The following is an 18,650-nucleotide window of genomic DNA, read 5'->3' as shown; positions in this document are numbered from 1 at the left end:
CCGTCGATTTGTTAATTAGCACGTGACGTGCAGTCAATCACCTTAATTAAAAGACTTATGAACACAATCGCAACCATAGTACCAGGTCTTCTGAAGTCCCGACAAGCTTGATACTCAAGTTAACACAATCAGCATTTTATAGGCCAGGGTGTGTGTCTAAGGGGGTGGGGCTGAGGGGAACACCAAAACTGGGTTTAAAAGTGGTGTGGGAGGGGGTGATGCATGCTGCGATGCTCAATGAAATAATTTCCAGTGGTGAAAACAGAAACTTAGATATGAAAAATAAACGCTCGCTCACTTACCCAAAAATGAAGCGGCTAAGTCAAATAGTAGTCTCAGAGATTCTAACAGCAGAGCGGTACTACGAATACGCAGGTGTTACACAAGAAGTGTGTAGTACCGATAAGAAATGTTTTAACACGACATTCATTTTTTTTCACATTTGCTAAGGCTGTCGCTGTGCTCAATGATCCATTTTCTGAGCAGTATCGAATTCATAGTACCATCAGCTTTAGCGTTAAGTTTGAAAGGATGGACAAACGCTAGCGTCTTATTATATACTTCCCAGAAGTGCACTGCCCTTGTTTCTGAGCCCTCCTCGGGACGCCTAGCTAAGTATATCCCATCGAAGTACTCAAAATTCTCCTGAAAGTCAATCAGCCGAAAAATCATTGGTACAGCAATTTCGAGGAACGTCCTATGCTTGTAAAAAATAGCAGAGAGTTTTATATATGCATCCGCAAATCTTCCAGGAATGTAGAACGCATCCGCGTGCCAGTTGATACAGTACAGTGTACCGTTTTGGTTCTTTCTCAAAATATCTATCGCCTTCTTCATGTTCCATACCATGCTTCGTGGATGTGTTTGATTATCGGTGTGATTATTAAACACTTCTGGCAACCGTTCATCTGAATTCGATTCGGTAAAAGTCTTGATTTCATTTAAGGAATTTTCGCACGCTTTTCGTCCCCATTGGGAGCCCCACCACCACCATACTCCCTGCTTTTTGGCTTCAGTGAGCTCCTGAAACTGTAACTCTCCCTGGGGCCCCTCCCATAGCTGATCTCGGTTCAAGCCAACTAAAGTCCAGTAGTTCAAAATTACGTCATCACTGATTAGCAAATACCCTGAGTATCCCGGATGTTTGTGGATAGCACGTGAAACGCATATATAGCCAAAGATTCCATCCTGAATGTCAGCAGCCTCTACTGTGTGTTCTCCAGTCGCTTTTTCCGATCCACAAAACATTATGGTGGGAAATGCATTCTTGTACAGCTCAGTGAGGAGTGGAATATTGGAGTAGTGCGGAAAGTTGAACACTATCACTAGTACAACGTTGGAGAATTCATTCCGAAGACAGGCGTGGCTCGATTCGTTACGGAATGCAAGGTTGGGTGTTTGTATCTCTCTGCGGATTGGAAAGCTGGCTGTCTCCGTCTCGTTGCCTGTTGGAGAGCTGGCTATCTTGTACAGGGCAGGGTAAAATACAATGAAGCCTAAAAGTAATAAAATAACAGTTAGCTGTAAGAACATAAAAGAACATGCTATTTTTCAGTCTACGTGTTCCTATAACTCTCAACAGTTAGTGGATAATATATATGTGAAATACACCCTGCAAATCGTACAGCGATCTTGATATTGCTAGATTGAAATTGGCAACTTTACGTTTCTACAGCCGTAAAACTGACAGTAAAATGGCCACTGTTCTTCAAGAATTAAACAAGCGACTACGGATTGTTAAGAGAGGGTAGGAGTCTGGAAACAAATACATGAAATTCCTTTACCGTATGCATCTTCCTTCTCTTCACTTCCATGGGTATATTAGAAATCCACAAAATGACCAGCTTCCAGCTGGTTTGATAGTTCAGCTGGTGGACCAATATCGCAGAGGTCAAGGTTTCGGATTCTGTTCAAGCTTGAATTTTTTCAGGCTTTTTTTTTTTGCAGCTGGATCATTTGCGTACAGAACTGACATGGTCTATTATTAATTTTTTAACATTTTAGGCATTCTAAAATTTGCAACTATAAAGGTTGGCTATGAACCGATGTGTATGGGGTTGAAAAATACTAATGGACGACACGATGTACATTGGGGGTGTATGTTTAATGGTTCGAGGGTCGAGGGAAACATGCCGAACGTAACACGGCTAGGGTGCAGTCGACGAAACCTGGGAAAAGGAAACTGGAGGGAGGGGGCTTCATGAGTCATGATCCATTTGCTGAACCTTGAGTAAACCTACGTGAAGGGATACCCAACAAGAACATTTAAAAAATATGTGTTCTTTTAACGAAGTTAAAGACATAGTGTAAGCTTAAACAGATTGACCTGTCGGATGATTAAGCTTAAAGTTTAAACATTGTATGGCGTTTAAATCTTCCTGGCTAGCTCCATATACTTAGCCATGTATACGCAAACTTCAAGCGTAAGTAGGTAGGCGTCCGTTTATCTTTGTAAGTACAATAGTTTTAAAGAGGTGATCTATCTTTGCTTGCATACAACCCTCTTTGCTAAGTGATCTTATAATGTACAAACACTTGTTTGCCAACCAGAGCTTTCCTTTCACGTGAGATGTAAATTTAAGGAATTATATTGTTTATGTTATTTATCCCAGAAGCACTCAAGCATACAGCAATCCTGGATGAACCAGAAAGGATATACAACATCCGCCTAGGTTTATAATGAGCGCCTAAAAAAAATATATTGTTTGTGTTATATATCCCAGAGCACTCAAGCATACAGGGATGCTAGGACTTCAACCTGGATAAGCCAGAAAGGATATACAACATCCGCCTAGGTTAATTATGTGCACCTAAAAAAAATATTTGTTTATGTTATATGTCCCAGAAGCACTCAAACATACAGCAACCTGGATGAACCAGAAAGGATATACAACATCCGCGTAGGTTAATTATGTGCACCTAAAAAGATATTTTGTTTATGTTATACATCCCAGAAGCACTCAAGCATAGAGTAACGCTAGGACTTCTTTCTGGATGAACCAGGATAATAAGATTAATAACGTGCACCTAAAAAGAATTCAATGGCTGAAAGCATAACCGACCCAAAAGAGTTTTAAGATCGCTTTTTGTTGTTTTGGCTCAGCCTTCACAGGAGGTTTTGCATGTGGCCTTGAATTCCTTCAGGAAACATTGCTCCAATGTTTCATCCACTGCTCGTGCTTCGTTTTGTAATAAAACGGAAATCTTGCCCAAAGTCATAGGTTTTTACTGCAAATGAAGCGCACTGAAAGCATTGGATAAAACATTGGAGACCGGCTCCTGAGGGAATTCAAGGCCACATGCAAAACTCTGGTGAATCTGAGCTAAAACAACAATAACAACAACAAAAAAGCGATCTAAAATGCATTTAGGTCGGTTCTGCTCTCAGCACTTTTGCTAAATGTTCCAGAAGCACTCAAGCATACAGCAATGCTAGGACTTTACCCTAGATGAACCAGAAAGAAAACCTGAGTTAATTACGTGCACCTAAAAAAAATTATGTTGTTCATGTTATATATCCCAAAAGCACTCAAGCATAAAGCGATGCCAGGACCTCAATTCAAGTCAGCCAATATGGATATTCAGCATTTCTTTAGATTTGCGATGGCCTCTCAAAACATCAATCAACATGACGAAAATATCTCTTCTAGGGGAGAAGTTTATGATTAAATTAATGTCAATTTGTGATTAGGACGAAGAATACGTAAACGGAACAGGAAACCGAACCGAAACCTCAACGCGATCTCCCCCAGGCATCCCGCGTAACTATGATGCGATACTAGGTGTAACAGGGGCTTTTGGGGAATTTGGCTCCGTGGCTGAGCGAGAGGTGTCCTGTACCTTCCAAGATCTCTTTTACATCAAGTGGACCAGATCTTCTTCAAGGAACGTACAGTTTATTGCAGAGAGTATTTAGAGTATAGCAATTTCTATTTCTTTTCTTCATATGTTCACTTATTTTCTTTTCTTTCTTTTTTTCAATGTTTGTATGGCTCACTGACAAATTGTATATAGATTTCTGTAAACTGTAATTAATTCTTGTAAATTAGTCTTCTCACTTCCCGCCTAGATTAGCTCTAGCTACTTGCGGGTTAGTGTTGTCTTTGAATTTTGTTAACATTTTTGAATAAACTTGAACTTGAACTAGCAGATCTTGACTCATTCTGTTACAGCGAGAACTCAAGAGCTTTTACTGAAGAATATTTGTCATATAAGACCCGTAGCCAATAGCATTTTGACAACTCAATTTTACTTGCGTAAGCAACCTTGTTCCGAGATTGTTACGTAACCTTAACAAATGGAGGAAATTCTAAAGAGATTTATACTCTCCGTGCCTGTTCAAACTGAAGCTCATTTCTTATTCGAAAGAACAGAAGGTGTTAAATACCTATGTGATTTACTTGACGGTTACAAAGGCTGTGATATTTCCTAAACTGAGTGAAATCTACTTTTGACTGAAAAATGTCCCGTAACATTTCTCCCTTCTTAGTTTCAGCTGTCCTCAGCTGTATCAATCAAGCGATTAGGTAATGAGCGCGATGAACCTGAAATCAGTTTAATGTTCGGGAAACAGCGTAACATTACCCAATCAGTTTTCTTAACAAATATACAAACCTTAATTTCATTTGAAACTTACAGTGTAAACGATCGGAAAGTATGATAATTCTGATGTGGCGAAAGCTGAATTCTGTGGGCTCCTGTTGGCCCTCAACAAACATAAGAAAACGACAGCACTCGTGGCTATAAACTCTGAAAATGTCATAAAAATCGCGACGCGTTAAAATCGTTAGAATGCGACAACACAGCTGACCAACAATTTCAAAAACCAACTGAACGAACTTCAAGGATGCTGTTTGTGTGTTATAAAACCTTTCATTTGAAATGTCCAATCTGTTTACTCTTGTTCCGCTTTGCTTCTCAAGGATTAGATAAGTTGACGGAGGTAATCCTATATCCTTTGTAGGGGGAAGAATAGCGAAACTGTCTGAATATGCTGGCTTGATCGTACGTTTTATCGAAAACGGTCCTTTGTTCCTTTTTCTTTGTGACAAAGTCCTAGTTTTAGTTCTTCATTTTAACTTTTCGCACCTTTACAAACTGAAGCTCATTTCTTATTCGAAAGAAAGTAGGTGTTAAACACCTATGTGATTTACTTGACGGTTACAAATGCTGCGATATTTCCTAAACTGAGTGAGATCTGCTTTTACTGAAAAATGTCGCGTGATACCGTGATTGCCTAGGTTTTCCATACATCTAAAACATAACCTTACAGTAATGTGAACCATAATCGAACGGATAGACAGTGCCAAACCTTTTCAAAATTCGGTAAAACCATGTCCTATAGTTTGGGAAAAGTAAACGTAATATTCCGTATTGGATTATGGTGCTTGGTCTCAATTCATAACATTTTCCTATATATTCTTCGAAGAACGCTTGAAGTTTATTTTTTAAAATGCGGATATCTGGACAATTCTTCTGTCCAGAGCATTACCGTCCGGCAATCCGTACATTTGTACATCCGAACCGGAAGCAAGATACTACTGTGATATGGAATTGGCTGCGTACACTGCTTGATGATCTTTGCCGGTCTTTAGTTGTAATCGTAATCGTTACCTTGAAAAACGGGACGACGAACGGCGTAAACTTTTTGTTTGTACGACCTCCGATCTAAAAGCCAGCCATTTTTATCGGCGAAAATTTGCCACTTACGGATTACTAGCCTGCGGCGCAGACAGAATCAACCGCTGGTAAATACTAGCCTTAATAATTTAGCCTGCAGGACAGACGGTATTTTTTTCGCACCCCTCCCATCGCGCCTCGCGCTAGCCTCCGCTCACCTCAAAAACGCCAAAAAAAAAAAAAAAATAAAAAAAAAAAAAAATAAATAAATAAATAAATAAATAAATAAAGCCTGTTTGCAGGCCGAGCCTTAACTTGACATGAAATTTGCTGGGATAACTTAAGAGAGAGTAATCCCTGAGAATCTACCGAAATCAAATACGAAGATGGCTCCTAAGCAGACTTGTGAGGTTACCCCTTAGCAACCAGAATTGGCAAATATTTTAACATCCGGTCACCTCTCACTCACTGACTTCTGTCTCGTGAAACGAAACACCAACAAAGGAAAACTGTAGGTCATTGAGTGAGGTCTTTTTTTGCCAGGTTCAAGGTTCAAGGTTCGCCGCTTTCTGATCCTTGATAATTCAAAGAGAGTCCAGTTTTGACAAAAAGAAACGGAGCAGGCGCCTTAAAATTACCGCGTACCGGCTTCTTAATTAAACACACACAAATGTTGCTTCTCTCACCTTGTAAAAGCACAAAAACTAGTAGCGTAGTAAAGGAGACCATCAGACATCGACTGCCTGCTTGACGAGCAAGAGGAAGCATCGTTTTCTTCGACTTTCCAGGAAGCATCCGGCGAACTGAACGGGTAAACGCGCCACGATGGGATTGGCACAAGGTCGCAAGGATCACAAGTGTCACAAGAGGTCATGTGTACAATAAGCTCGGTCGGTCGGCGTGTCAACTTACACGACCGACCGACATGTCGGTCGGAGATAATTTTAAAAGCAATTTGGGAAAAGAAAGCCATGCATTGTTTTGTATTTTGGCGCTTTTCAAAATTATTGTTGGTTTATTATCTCTAAAAAATGCCTGGTTATCAGCAATTTTCTTTTTGGATTCCAATAGCCCTTGCTACCTCCTAAGACTGCTTTCCCCGCGCATAGTCGATAAACCGCACAAAAATACTTCTGTGTTACATAACAACAAGGTGAACATTACATTTGGAAAAGAGAACAACAGCACAGTAGCTTTATTAACTCTCCACAAGGGCTATTATGAGTTAATTTACAATCTTATCGAAGATAACTTAAAGCCTGCCGCACACTCGAGGAAAGAGCTGAGACATCGAGACATCGCAGATCCATCGCAAGGCAATCAGCTGAGCTGTTTTCTCAAGTGTGCGGTTGAGTCTTCGTGAGAATTTCGACTCACGAGGCGAAATCTCAAATCTCAAACACGACAGATATTTTCCTCACAGCCTTGCGAGGGGAAAAAAGGCACGAAAACTCAACGGTAAACGTGATGAAACTGCTGAGCTGATCGCCTCGCGAGGCAGTTTGCTCAGGTATTTCCTAAAGTGTGCGGCAGGCTTAAAGTACTGCACTTTTCCATAAATTACTGAAGTACGTGCTGCCAGAGCGATGGCCGTACTTACAAAGTCAATACGTGATATGCACAACAACACTTATTTACTCTTACAGCCACCTCAATTTAAAGGTGTTACTACCGTAATGATTAAACATGAGCACAATGTCGAATTTTATAGAAACTACTAACTATCATGAATCGGTTCAAACCGAAAATGATCGACAACACGAGAAAAAAGGTTATTTCCAGGTAATTCCCGTAGAGGAATGAACTTTAGTAAAAATATTGCATAAACTAAATGTAAACAAGCCATTATTAGTTACGGAAACTAATTTAAACATACTTTATTGAAAAGTCGGCGATTTGGCGCGGTAATAAAACGCTTGTTTCACACCGAATCCATGATAAGAATAAATATACGTTGATCATATTTATACTAACGGAGAAACAACAACAACAGAATATTAAATGTGAATTAGGGAGAAACGAAGACTCGGAAAAAATCCGAGTCCCAGATGGGATCATATTTATAAACAGTCAAAGTAAAACTAACAGTAAGTAAACTTAATTTAAACGAAACTATTTTCTCTCATTTTTTTTCCGCTTCCCTCCCTCCCTCGCTCCCTCTCCCCTTCCCCGATTACGCCGGCCACACAGGCTACCCGGAGGCACCAGGCTTTGGAGGAAAATTTACTCCGGTTATAATACTCCAGCACCCCTAACTGTGAATTTGCTTTGATAGGTAGGGGCGGACCATTAGACAATACTGATGGACCTGATGGAAAGGGTTGGAAAACAGAAAACAAAAAACATGAAATTCCCTGCAGAGAATATGAAAGCAAAATAATCATGCAAAAGGCAACTGTACCTCAAAGCTGACAATCTGACATGTAACGAAAGTTTTTTGGGGCGTATGTTGTCAACTGAGAGACATCACAATGTACTGGCGATGCGCGGAGTTTAAATCAATACAGCTGTAAACATATATTTTGGCTTATTCCTAGAAATGCTAAAACTCCAATGTTCATTTTTTAAAGGTACGATAATATTTAGCTTCATTTTACTCTATTATAGTCACTTCTCACTGAAGCTCAAATATGTTTTTCCGCTTTCTTGTATTACATTTTTTCTTCATAGGAACTGAGTTCTTAGTATTTTCGGTAATTTGACTTTTCAATTAGCCAAATGTAGCTGGATATTCAATATCACCATATTCATTTAATTTAAACCTTTTATTACACCCATTTTGAAATCACTGGTGATCCTTGCAATCTGATTGGCTCTGAACAGTGCGATTTATTCCCAAATTGCACCATTTTTTGCTCTAAATCGCATCCTTTCTTTAGCCCATGAAAATGGAAATGAAGTAACAAAAATAGAATATTAATATTGACAGTAAAACTCTGTGATTTCAAAATAGGTGTAATAAAGTGGTAATTGAACTTTGTGTCGTGCAATTTTGGTCTGAAATCATACTTGTGATTTCAAATCAAACTCGCGAGTAGTATACCTTCATTGGAATTAGCCGGGTTAGTGGATCCCCTTGGATCCCCTTGGATCCCCTTGGATCCCGTTCATTAATATTCCTAAGCGTCGAGGCAATGACGTCATCTATTGTTATAACCTAGGGAAAAAATGCCTTCCTGCATACTAATGAAGTGTCGAGGTTTACTAATAAGCGTCACTCTAATACAAAGGAAACAATAGACATGCCCAGGCTTGCCCACTCTATACCCACCCTGATTGGATCTTAAGATTTGTATGGTCAGTTTGAATAAAAGCGCGCTTTTTCTTGGTAGCGTCACTCTTGCAATCGCTTTGCTGGGAAAATTTATCTCCGATATTTCAGGTTATTCGTGACGATTATCGATCATTACCGTTAAAAAACAAAACACACACACATATATACACAAAGTGACGCTGAAAACTCTATATTTCAAGTTTGTTTGACTATTACAAGACCGTTTTCTCCTACCTATCTCGAGGAAATAAAAAACTATTAAAGTCACGCACCGTTAGTCAGTTAATTATGCGGATCCACGAGCCTTAAGTTGCATACAAATTAGTTCAGTTCTGCTGGAAAAACCCAAGGGAGTATCTTGACGCATTAGTATATAATCAATTTTATATAACTTAACAAGGATCAATGGAAACACGTGACTTATAATTGTTAGCAATAGAACCAGACAAGAGATTCCTGCCTGCTTAAATTAATTTGCATGTTATGTTTGGCGCGCACTGAAAAAATAAAACACGCTCAGAATTTACTGAAAATTCTTTATTTAAATCGTTTAACAATTCAAGTACAAAGCAAAGTTCTTATGACAGCGTTAATCATCTTTATCCTCGTCATCGCTAGGGGGATAGAATGTCATTTTTGATGTCCTTTCATCCTTGTGTGTGATCGCTCCACAATCATAACATCGACGGAGAGTTTCGTTCAAGAGGAATCTTGTGATCACATATAGGGCAAACTTTACAGTTATCTTCCCAAAAGCACTTAGGACATTTCATGACTACGGTATCATATCCATGTGAACTGTTGCAGTGTCGGCACGGATCATGAACTTTTGCCTGAGCTATTGTTGAATTTTCAACTGAGTCGCTACTATTCTCAGCCTCTTCTTCTTCCCAATCATTTTCCAGGCCGCTGTTATGAGACTCTTCAGGTTGGCTATTTTCAGAACTGGTTTCCTCCTCTTCACTGCTGTCTGACAAGTTTTCATCATTAGCCTCATTACCTGATTCGTCCTCTTTATCCTGGTATCCTCTTTCTTTTTCTAACAAATCGCTTAGAAGTTTTTTATTTTTGACCAGTCGCTTATTCACTCCGAGCTCTGCCAGTCCATCTAGGAAAGTATTGAGCGCACGGGGTTTGGCGACATCTTCGTTATGAGGGAGTAACACATACTCGACCAGCTCTGAGATGTTTGTTACTGGTATTGCGCGCTGGTTTCGGAGTAACAGTCCACTAGGTGTCCAGAACAAGATATTTTTAGAAGCAGCCATACTATGCAATAGTTCAGAAGCGTGCTTTCTGGAAACGGCGTTGGAAAGGTTGTTCAAGACATCTTTTATTCTTGGTTCTTCACTCTCGCTTTCATCATCAGAACTTTCGCTTTCTTCATGTTCACTCTCGTGTTCTTCTTCAACCAAATCTATCTTTCTCTTCATATTGATCAGCACTCGTTAAAAGAGAGACACAAATGACCAAATTTCAGAATCCACGGTCTCTTTTACAACATAAGATACCACAAGCTACTAATTGCAGGGGTCAGTAATTCTTGTATAAACCCACTGCCTTCTTGCACAAGGACGCGCTTCTTTGTCTTGTAAGGAACATTTCGCTGAGCAAGATTTAGAAGAGCATCCTTATGCGAACGCAATATGGCCCTAACTTCTTCAGACACTGGTATGTTTTCTGTAAGTACATTATAAATAACTTGCAATAACGCATGCAACTGTTGTGGAGTAGCTGTTCTCAAGAGAAACTGACGCTGCTTGGAAGGGCAATCAGAAAGGAGCTGAAGGAAACCTCGGTTGTTCTTTACAACGCGAGACATGATCATGGAATGAGTTTAAGAAAGTAAGTTCCCCCCTTTTATTGTGTAGGGTGTGGGGGAAGCAATAGACTTGAGGAGAAGGAAAACACTAGAAATAAGGAGGAGGAAAAACAATAGAATTGAGGAGAAGGAGAAGGAGGAAGAGGAGGAGGAGGAGGAGGAGGAGGAGGAAGAGGAGGAGGAGGAAGAGGAGGAGGAGGAGGAGGAGGAGGAGGGGGAGGGAAAACAACAGAATTGAGGAGGAGGAGGGAGAGGAGGAGGAAAACAATAGAATTGAGGAGGGGGAGGAGGAGGGAAAAAAATAGGGGTTAATTCTATATAAATGTGACACATTCGATGTTTTTTTCAGTTCACGTTAAGTCTTCACTGAGTTGACATGAGTTGGTTCTGTTCTTTCTGCGAAAAATCCTTTAGTAGAAAAGATAACATGCAAAGACATATGTTTAATAAGCACAATGAGTCGCCGAGTTTCACACCATTCAGAGCTATGCCGTTTTCTCCAGAAAAATGTCAGCGGTTTCGCTTCCAGCATCCTTTTACTTCCATGATTGCCGGGATGACGGGGTCTGGAAAAACGAATACAATAAAATCTGCAATTCCACAGCGACAAACCAATGAGTGGTGCCGGATCACTTGTAGACCTGGATCAGCAAATTATCTCAAATAGAAAATATTAACGGCAGACTGATCCCAACGGCGGAGGTGACAAGCTTGAGAGAGCAAACAACAAAAGCTAGAATAACTGAAATATATTTGTTTTTTAAAAAAGCAAGCTTCAGAGACAATTCACCCTCCCCCGGAGAGGATCGTTTGGTGTTATTCACAATGGCAGCCTGCGTACACAGAAATGCTAGTCGCCATGCCACATATTGAATTCGTCAAGGGCATTCCTAAGGCTTTGGAGCAGGATTCCTATTTTAATGTAAACACACGGAATTTGATCGTGTTTGATGATCAGATGATTGACGCCAGTAAAGACAAGCGAATTGTGAACCTCTTTACTCGTGGTTCTCATCATCGTAATCTCAGTGTGATTTATATCGTGCAGAATCTATTCCATCAGGGAAAAGGTAGCCGCAGCATAAGCCTTAACAGTCATTATTTGGTGTTATTTAAGAATCCACGAGACAAATTACAAATCTTGACTCTGGCGAAGCAAATGTATCCCGGCCAAACGGATTTCTTTTTAAATCAGTACGAAGAGGCTGTGAAAAGACCTTTTGGTTATCTGTTGATTGATCTGAAAACCCTGACTACCCAAGACAACTGTAGATTGCGAACAAACGTCCTCCTCAGCGAAGAAGGCTTTAACCAAGCAATATTTCAAGAAAACATTCCTCAAGAGCTTTTAAAATATCTGAAGCAGCAAAACATAGCGACACCCCCGGTACTTCCAGCTATGGAAGAAATAAAGGGCAGTATGGATGGCATGCTTTCTCGAAACGATCTCCGGGAAGATGAAAAAGCTAAACGATACTTTCAGTTGCAAAACAGATACCTGGCTTTTAAAGAACAATTAAATTCAAGAACACGACCGGAAGAAATAATCAGCGCTGTTCCAGACTTAACATCAAGGGCACTAGATTCTTCGACAGCAACGGCAGCATTCCCCACTCCCCTCAACCCTTTTAACGTAACACCTGAATTAACACAAGCGGTTATCTCTCAAAAACCATACAAAGAAAGCCTCACGCCTGTACCACCCTCAAACCCTGCTTTCCTGACCCCTCCTCCCACAGTAGAAACCCCATCACAACAAGCCCCGAAGCGAAAAAGGCGTCGGATTCAATTTGTAAATTATTTGGATGATCATGAAGCTCATGGCAAACGGCTGAGGAAACGTCGGCAAAAGAAATTTAATCCTTACAAGTACTCCATGGGTGAAGAAGATGAAGATTAATTAATTTCATCCGCTTAAAATCGCTGTGTATTTGACTCTTTTTTTTTTCATTGTTTTTTAATAAAGTTTTTTAAACGGTATCTCTTGTCTGGTTCTATTGCTAGCAATTATAAGTCGCGTGTTTTAATTGATCCTTGTTAAGTTATATAAAATTGATTATATACTAATGCGTCAAGATACTCCCTTGGGTTTTTCCAGCAGAACTGAACTAATTTGTATGCAACTTAAGGCTCGTGGATCCGCATAATTAACTGATTAACGGTGCGTGACTTTAATAGTTTTTCATTTCCTCGAGATAGATAGGAGAAAACGGTCTTGTAATAGTCAAACAAACTTGAAATATAGAGTTTTCAGCGCCACTTTGTGTATATATGTGTGTGTGTTTTGTTTTTTAACGGTAATGATCGATAATCGTCACGAATAACCTGAAATATCGGAGATAAATTTTCCCAGCAAACGGGGCTTCAAACAACACCTCCCAGTCGCGGACAGTTAAACAAGCGCTCAAGGCAGCTTGAAGATCAACAACGTTGATGAAAAAAGCCATTTTCAACGGTACTAACGTTTTGAAAATCGAAAAAAAGTTTTCCCAGCAAAGCAATTGCAAGAGTGACGCTACCAAGAGAAAGCGCGCTTTTATTCAAACTGACCATACAAATCTTAAGATCCAATCAGGGTGGGTATAGAGCGGGCAAGCCTGGGCATGTCTATTGTTCCCTTTGTATTAGAGTGACGCTCATTAGTAAACCTCGACATTTATTAGTATGCAGGAAGACACTTATTAGTATGCAGGAAGGCATTTTTTCCCTAGGTTATAACAATAGATGACGTCATTGCCTCGATGCTTAGGAATATTAATGAAGGGGATCCAAGGGGATCCAAGGGGATCCAAGGGGATCCAAGGGGATCCACTAACCCGGCTAATTCCAATGAAGGTATACTACTCTCGCGCTGCGCTCTCGTTCGATTTTGAAATCACGCGTATGATTTCAGACCAAATGGCACTCCACTCAGTTCAATTACCATTATATATCTATTTAATATTTTTTTTATTCAATTTAATTCCTCCAAATTTCATTTAATTCATTTTATCAACAGTATTCATTCAATTCAATCCGTTCATATTCATTCTTCAATTCATTTCGTGCATATCCATTCAATTTAATTCAATTCAATTCGTTCATTTTCATTCAATTCAATCCGTGCATTTACAGTCAATGTTCGCATTCATTTATTCAATCTTGGGGTCTGGGACGAGAAATGAAATCCGCGAGGTACCGTAAGTTCTCGCGTATTGGAAGCCGCCATCTTGGAAAAGATGGTCATAGTGGAGCCATAGTGCACTGTTTCTTGTTAAAGTTATATACGAGGAAAAATTAAAGTGGACTCCTTAAAGAGGCATCAGACATTTGTTCAAGCGCTTCGGGTAGAAGTACACATAAAGGATCCATCGCCGAAACCCTAGTTCGTGCAAGATCCATGATGAAAACAAGTTCGAACAGTGGACTGTACAGGATCTGGATGCTGAATAGAAACGAGCGATTACGAGCTGTAACTGCGTCCACTACGACGAAGAATAAGAAAGACAAGAAGTCTAAAACTCTAAAAAAGAAGCCATTTGAACTTGCTCTACTGAGGGCAAATTCTGGTAAATAATGTCAACAGGCCAAACACGACTCTTATTGGTCGAGATAGGAAAATTGTGACCTTCAAAGCTTTGCTCTTACGAGTATGTCTTTCAAAAATCTCCCTTTTCTGCAGGAAAGCAGGGGAGGGTCTTTTCTCTCTTACTCATCAGAACGTTTATTAGGTTAGGCACAGAAGGGCAGTACTCCCTAACAAACGGCAAAATGTTTTGCACGGATTTAATTTCTCGTCCCTGACCCCAAGATTGAACAAACGAGTGCGAACATTGAATGGTATGCACGGATTGAATTGAATGAATATGAACGGATTGAATTGAATGGGTATGCACTGATTGAATTGAAGAATGGATATGATTGGATTGAGATGAATGAATTATTTTGGTAAAATGAATTTGAATGAAATTTGGAGGGTTAAATTGAATAAATAAAAAAAATGTTAAATACATATAAGGGTTAAATTAAATGAATATGGTGATATTGAATATTGCTACATTTGGCTTACCATAATCCTCCAACTTAAGTCCAATTCCTCCATGTATTCCAAAACACCAAACGAGCACGGCTGAATAAACATTCGTTTCGACGGGGTAATTCAGATGTCAACTGAAGATAATCAATTTCCTGAACTCGCACTAAACTGAAAATGCTTTTCGCTTTGTAATACTTTGAGTTGAAGAAACAGTCCGGCCTTGTAACAGACAACATAATTGAAAACAGGTAGGAAGCTGGTGGGTTTGTTCGGGCAAATTCAAAGCTGGTGAACTGCGAAGTCGTCAATGAGCTACGAAGAGAGCGGAATGGAGGCAGGTTGAACTTTCGCTAAGCGAAAAAAACACCCCTTCTAGAGTTCCTGATTGATAGGATAACGCACGGTAAAGTCAAATTTAACTGCGAGTGGAACTTTATTTTCTCGGGCGAGAACCGGAAGAAGGCTGACTGAGCAATCTACAGCGCTTACAATTCTCAGTTCATTGACATTCCTTTGTTCCTGCTTTATGACCACCTGGAACAGGTTATAGCTTAAAAGAATAAAGATCTGCAGATGACTTTACCTCAGCAAAAAAATCCACCACAAGTAACAGGCGAGAAACAAATTTATAGAAGCCGAAAAACCGAGAAAAAGTTCCAAACCACCAATCACGGTTGATGAATTGTTCGCCATCTGTTATGCAGTATCTGCCGGAAGCCGATGCAGTTATTACCGAATGTCCCTGTTCGTTCACGTCTTTTCCCAGCGACATATTTCGGTAACAAGTTAGATGACGCCCTGCATGTGGTAACTTTGAGCGTGATTCAATCCAACCGACTTTGCGAGGAGCAGTGTTCATTCTAGGCCGCGTTTCTGCGCAATTCGCGCACTGTTGTTGGTAATGACCCACCCTCCCCACCAAAAAAAAAAAAAAAAATAATAATAATAATAAAAATAAATCAGCCATGAGTCATTCTCAGACTTCAGGGTGAAGAGTAACACAATCCCTCTTATTCTAGACGAAACTAGCCTGCGAACAGCAGACGTATTTCCGATCGTCGCTTCTCTCGCGACGATCGTCTGCTGTTCGCAGGCTGAGACGAAACAGAAAAAAAAAAACAAAAAAGAAGAAGAAGAAGAAGAAGAAAAAAAGAAAAAAAAAAAACCCGACCCACACTGGACGTACGTGATATCAATAACGTAAATGTTCTCCGGGTTTGTTTTCAAATGGCAACTTATGTATATGGCAAGCTCAACTTTTAGCTGCTAGCGTTATCTTTCTTCTCCAAAATTAAATTTCTGTAGCGAGGGATGGATTTAGTGAGCGATGAAGCCGCTCGTCCACTTTTCTTATTTGCCTAATTAATTTTCTACTCGATTGGCAAAGGCCTTTGAAAGGACGGCTTCACCAGTAGCTACCAGTCGTTTAAATTGGCAGATTGTGTTTATTAAAAAAAAAAAAAACTCATTTCTATCAAGTCAGTCAAAACTGCCAAATTTCCCACCAACTGACTGGTTTGGGGTCGAAGACGGTCACTTTTGACAAAACGAAACGGAGCTCTCTAAATTACTGCGAAATGGCTTCTTATATAAACACAAAAGTCACTTCTCTCACCTTGTACAAGCACAAAAACTAGTAGCGTAGTAAAGGAGACCACCAGACATCGACTGCTCGCTTGACAAGAAAGAGAAAGCATTGTTTCCTTCGACTTTCCTGATAGCATCCGGCGAACTGAACGGGTACGTAAATGCGCCACGAAATGATCCCCGATCCCGAACTGATCTTGACCCCGAGATGACCCCCAACTAATTTTTGGAACGGAATGCAAACATAAGTGAAAGTGACGTTCACAGAGTAAGACAAACTTCAACAATTAAATATAAACTGGAAGAACTGCTTTGATTTCTTCCAAGATTTGGGTTAAAAAAATAAGTAATCATTTGGGTGAGCAACCGAAAGATTGTGTCAAATGACATGGTTTACCTTTTGGAAAATAGGAAGATAGCGAAATATGGCTTCTTACACGTACAGGTGACTTTCTTTAGGTAACTGCTGTTATCGCGATTCTGCTGGGATCTTCTTATTGCGCTGAGGCGACGTTATTTTGGAATATATTTTCTCCCAACTAGCCGTCATTATAAAGTCGTAATGTCGTCTCAAAATCGAATTTAGTTTATATTATTACTTTGACTCAGTGATTTTTTTTTGAAATTATACATCCATATTATTGACGAATTTTGCCGATACAATGACTACATTACGCAAGATTACATAGCACGTTTGTTCGCAAAAATTATAACTTAATTAATATGCGGAAAGTTTCTCACCGTTTTAAATTTATCTCTGCATCTTTCGGCAATTTTAACTTCGTTTGTGGAGGTTTATGTTCATTTCCCGAACTTACATCTTTTAAAACAGAAGAAGACTTGAAAACAGGTAGGAAGCTGGTGGTTTTGTTCGAGCAAATTCAAAGGTGGTGAACTGCGAAGTTGCAGGGGGTGGAAAGGAGGGAGGTTGTATTTCTGCTGATCAAACTTCATTCAGTAGTACTCAACGACCCTTTTGGAGAAAATTAATCGTATGTTGCACTAAACACTAGCTGAGTGTCCCTACATCAATTTTGTTTACTATTTAACATTCCTGGGGAAAAATGTCCGTTCTTCACTGCCAGCGAGTAAGACTTTTAAGAAATGAAAATCCCAGCCAGCTGTTAGTGTGATGTCCGCCACTGAACTAGCCAGCAAGCAAATCAGCTTGTAGATACGCAGCATCCTCCTGAGACTTCACTTGTTTATATATTTTTGTGTCATCGGCAAACATGGCAACATTTACCTAGCCAGTGAAAAAAAACATCAGGCCTAAAATGGAGCCCTGAGGTATTCCGGAGCTGACAGGCAGAGGATCAGAGGTTTCACCCAGCACTGTTACACGTTGGTAGCGACCCATCAGGTAAGAGCTAAACCACTACAAGAGGCTGCCTCCCAATCCGAACTCGTGCAACTTTTGCAGCAGGCAGCCATGGCTCACCTTATCGAAGGCCTTAGACATATCCATATAGATCATGTCCACCTGTTTTCCATCGTCTAGTAGGGAGCCCACGTGGCCCAAAACTTCCAAAAGATTGGAGGTGCATGATTTCCCTCTAATAAATCCATGCCGACAATCTCTTACCACCTGGTACAGTCTATTTTTGAAGTGTTAAATACACATCGCTCCAAGACTTTGGTTACCAGTGACGGTAAGGAGATGGGCGTGTAATTCTCTGTGAACTTGGCCTCACCCTTTTTAAAAACAGGAACAACGTTAGCTTCTTTCTACCTCTACGGGAAAGAACCAGTGCTTAATGACTTTTTAAACAGCTTACAAAGAGATGGTGCAATTACAGAGGCTTTTTCCTTAAGATTTTTCGCTGGGATTTTATCAGGCCCTGTGGCTTTCGTGACATTAAGGGCTTCGAGCACGGATTGGACTTCGCTACTAGTAACCGTAAGCGTTAATTCCGACACACCAGGAGAGGCTAGCAATGCTTGCAGATGAAGGGGGGGGGGGGGGTGAGAGGGGCTGTCATGGGCAAAATCTGATATTTCCGGAGGATTTTCATCTGAAGAGATTTACGGCGTACGATTACTTGGGTCAGCTGACGCACTGGCTGATATTGGCGTCTAGACTCGAAAGGAATTGTGTGCGATTTGAAACTCAGCTTCAATATAGACCAAAAACGCTTTGGGTTTGTGTTGAGGTCGGACCCCATGGAACCAAGGAACTCATCACGGCTGTTCCGCAGCATGTGCTTAACTGGTTTGCGCAAGTTTTTTAACTTCTCCCTTAGGTGGCTTAAGGAAGGTAGTTTAAGCTTTTGTCTTATAGATTTTTTTTTCTTGATGAAATAAGTAATGTGTTGACTTAATAGCAAAAAACA

At 40.2% G+C, this 18,650-nt stretch overlaps 1 protein-coding gene across 1 annotated transcript; it reads right to left on the bottom strand.

The window, feature by feature from the left end:
- LOC146485934 (uncharacterized) lies at nt 1-16,546 on the bottom strand. The gene is made up of 2 exons (XM_085102040.1): nt 16,346-16,546; nt 1-1,496 (listed from the first exon to the last, which is right to left on the bottom strand). Exons 1-2 carry the CDS (start codon nt 16,452-16,454, stop codon nt 427-429), a joined length of 1,179 nt encoding a protein of 392 aa, XP_084958166.1. The 5' UTR covers nt 16,455-16,546; the 3' UTR covers nt 1-426.
- Nucleotides 16,547-18,650: the final 2,104 nt, after the last annotated feature.

Source organism: Pavona decussata, unplaced genomic scaffold, assembly GCF_977016875.1.
Source record: "Pavona decussata unplaced genomic scaffold, jaPavDecu1.1 SCAFFOLD_23, whole genome shotgun sequence".
Taxonomy (NCBI): Eukaryota; Metazoa; Cnidaria; class Anthozoa; order Scleractinia; family Agariciidae; genus Pavona; species Pavona decussata.
This window is presented reverse-complemented; position numbering and strand designations above follow the sequence as displayed.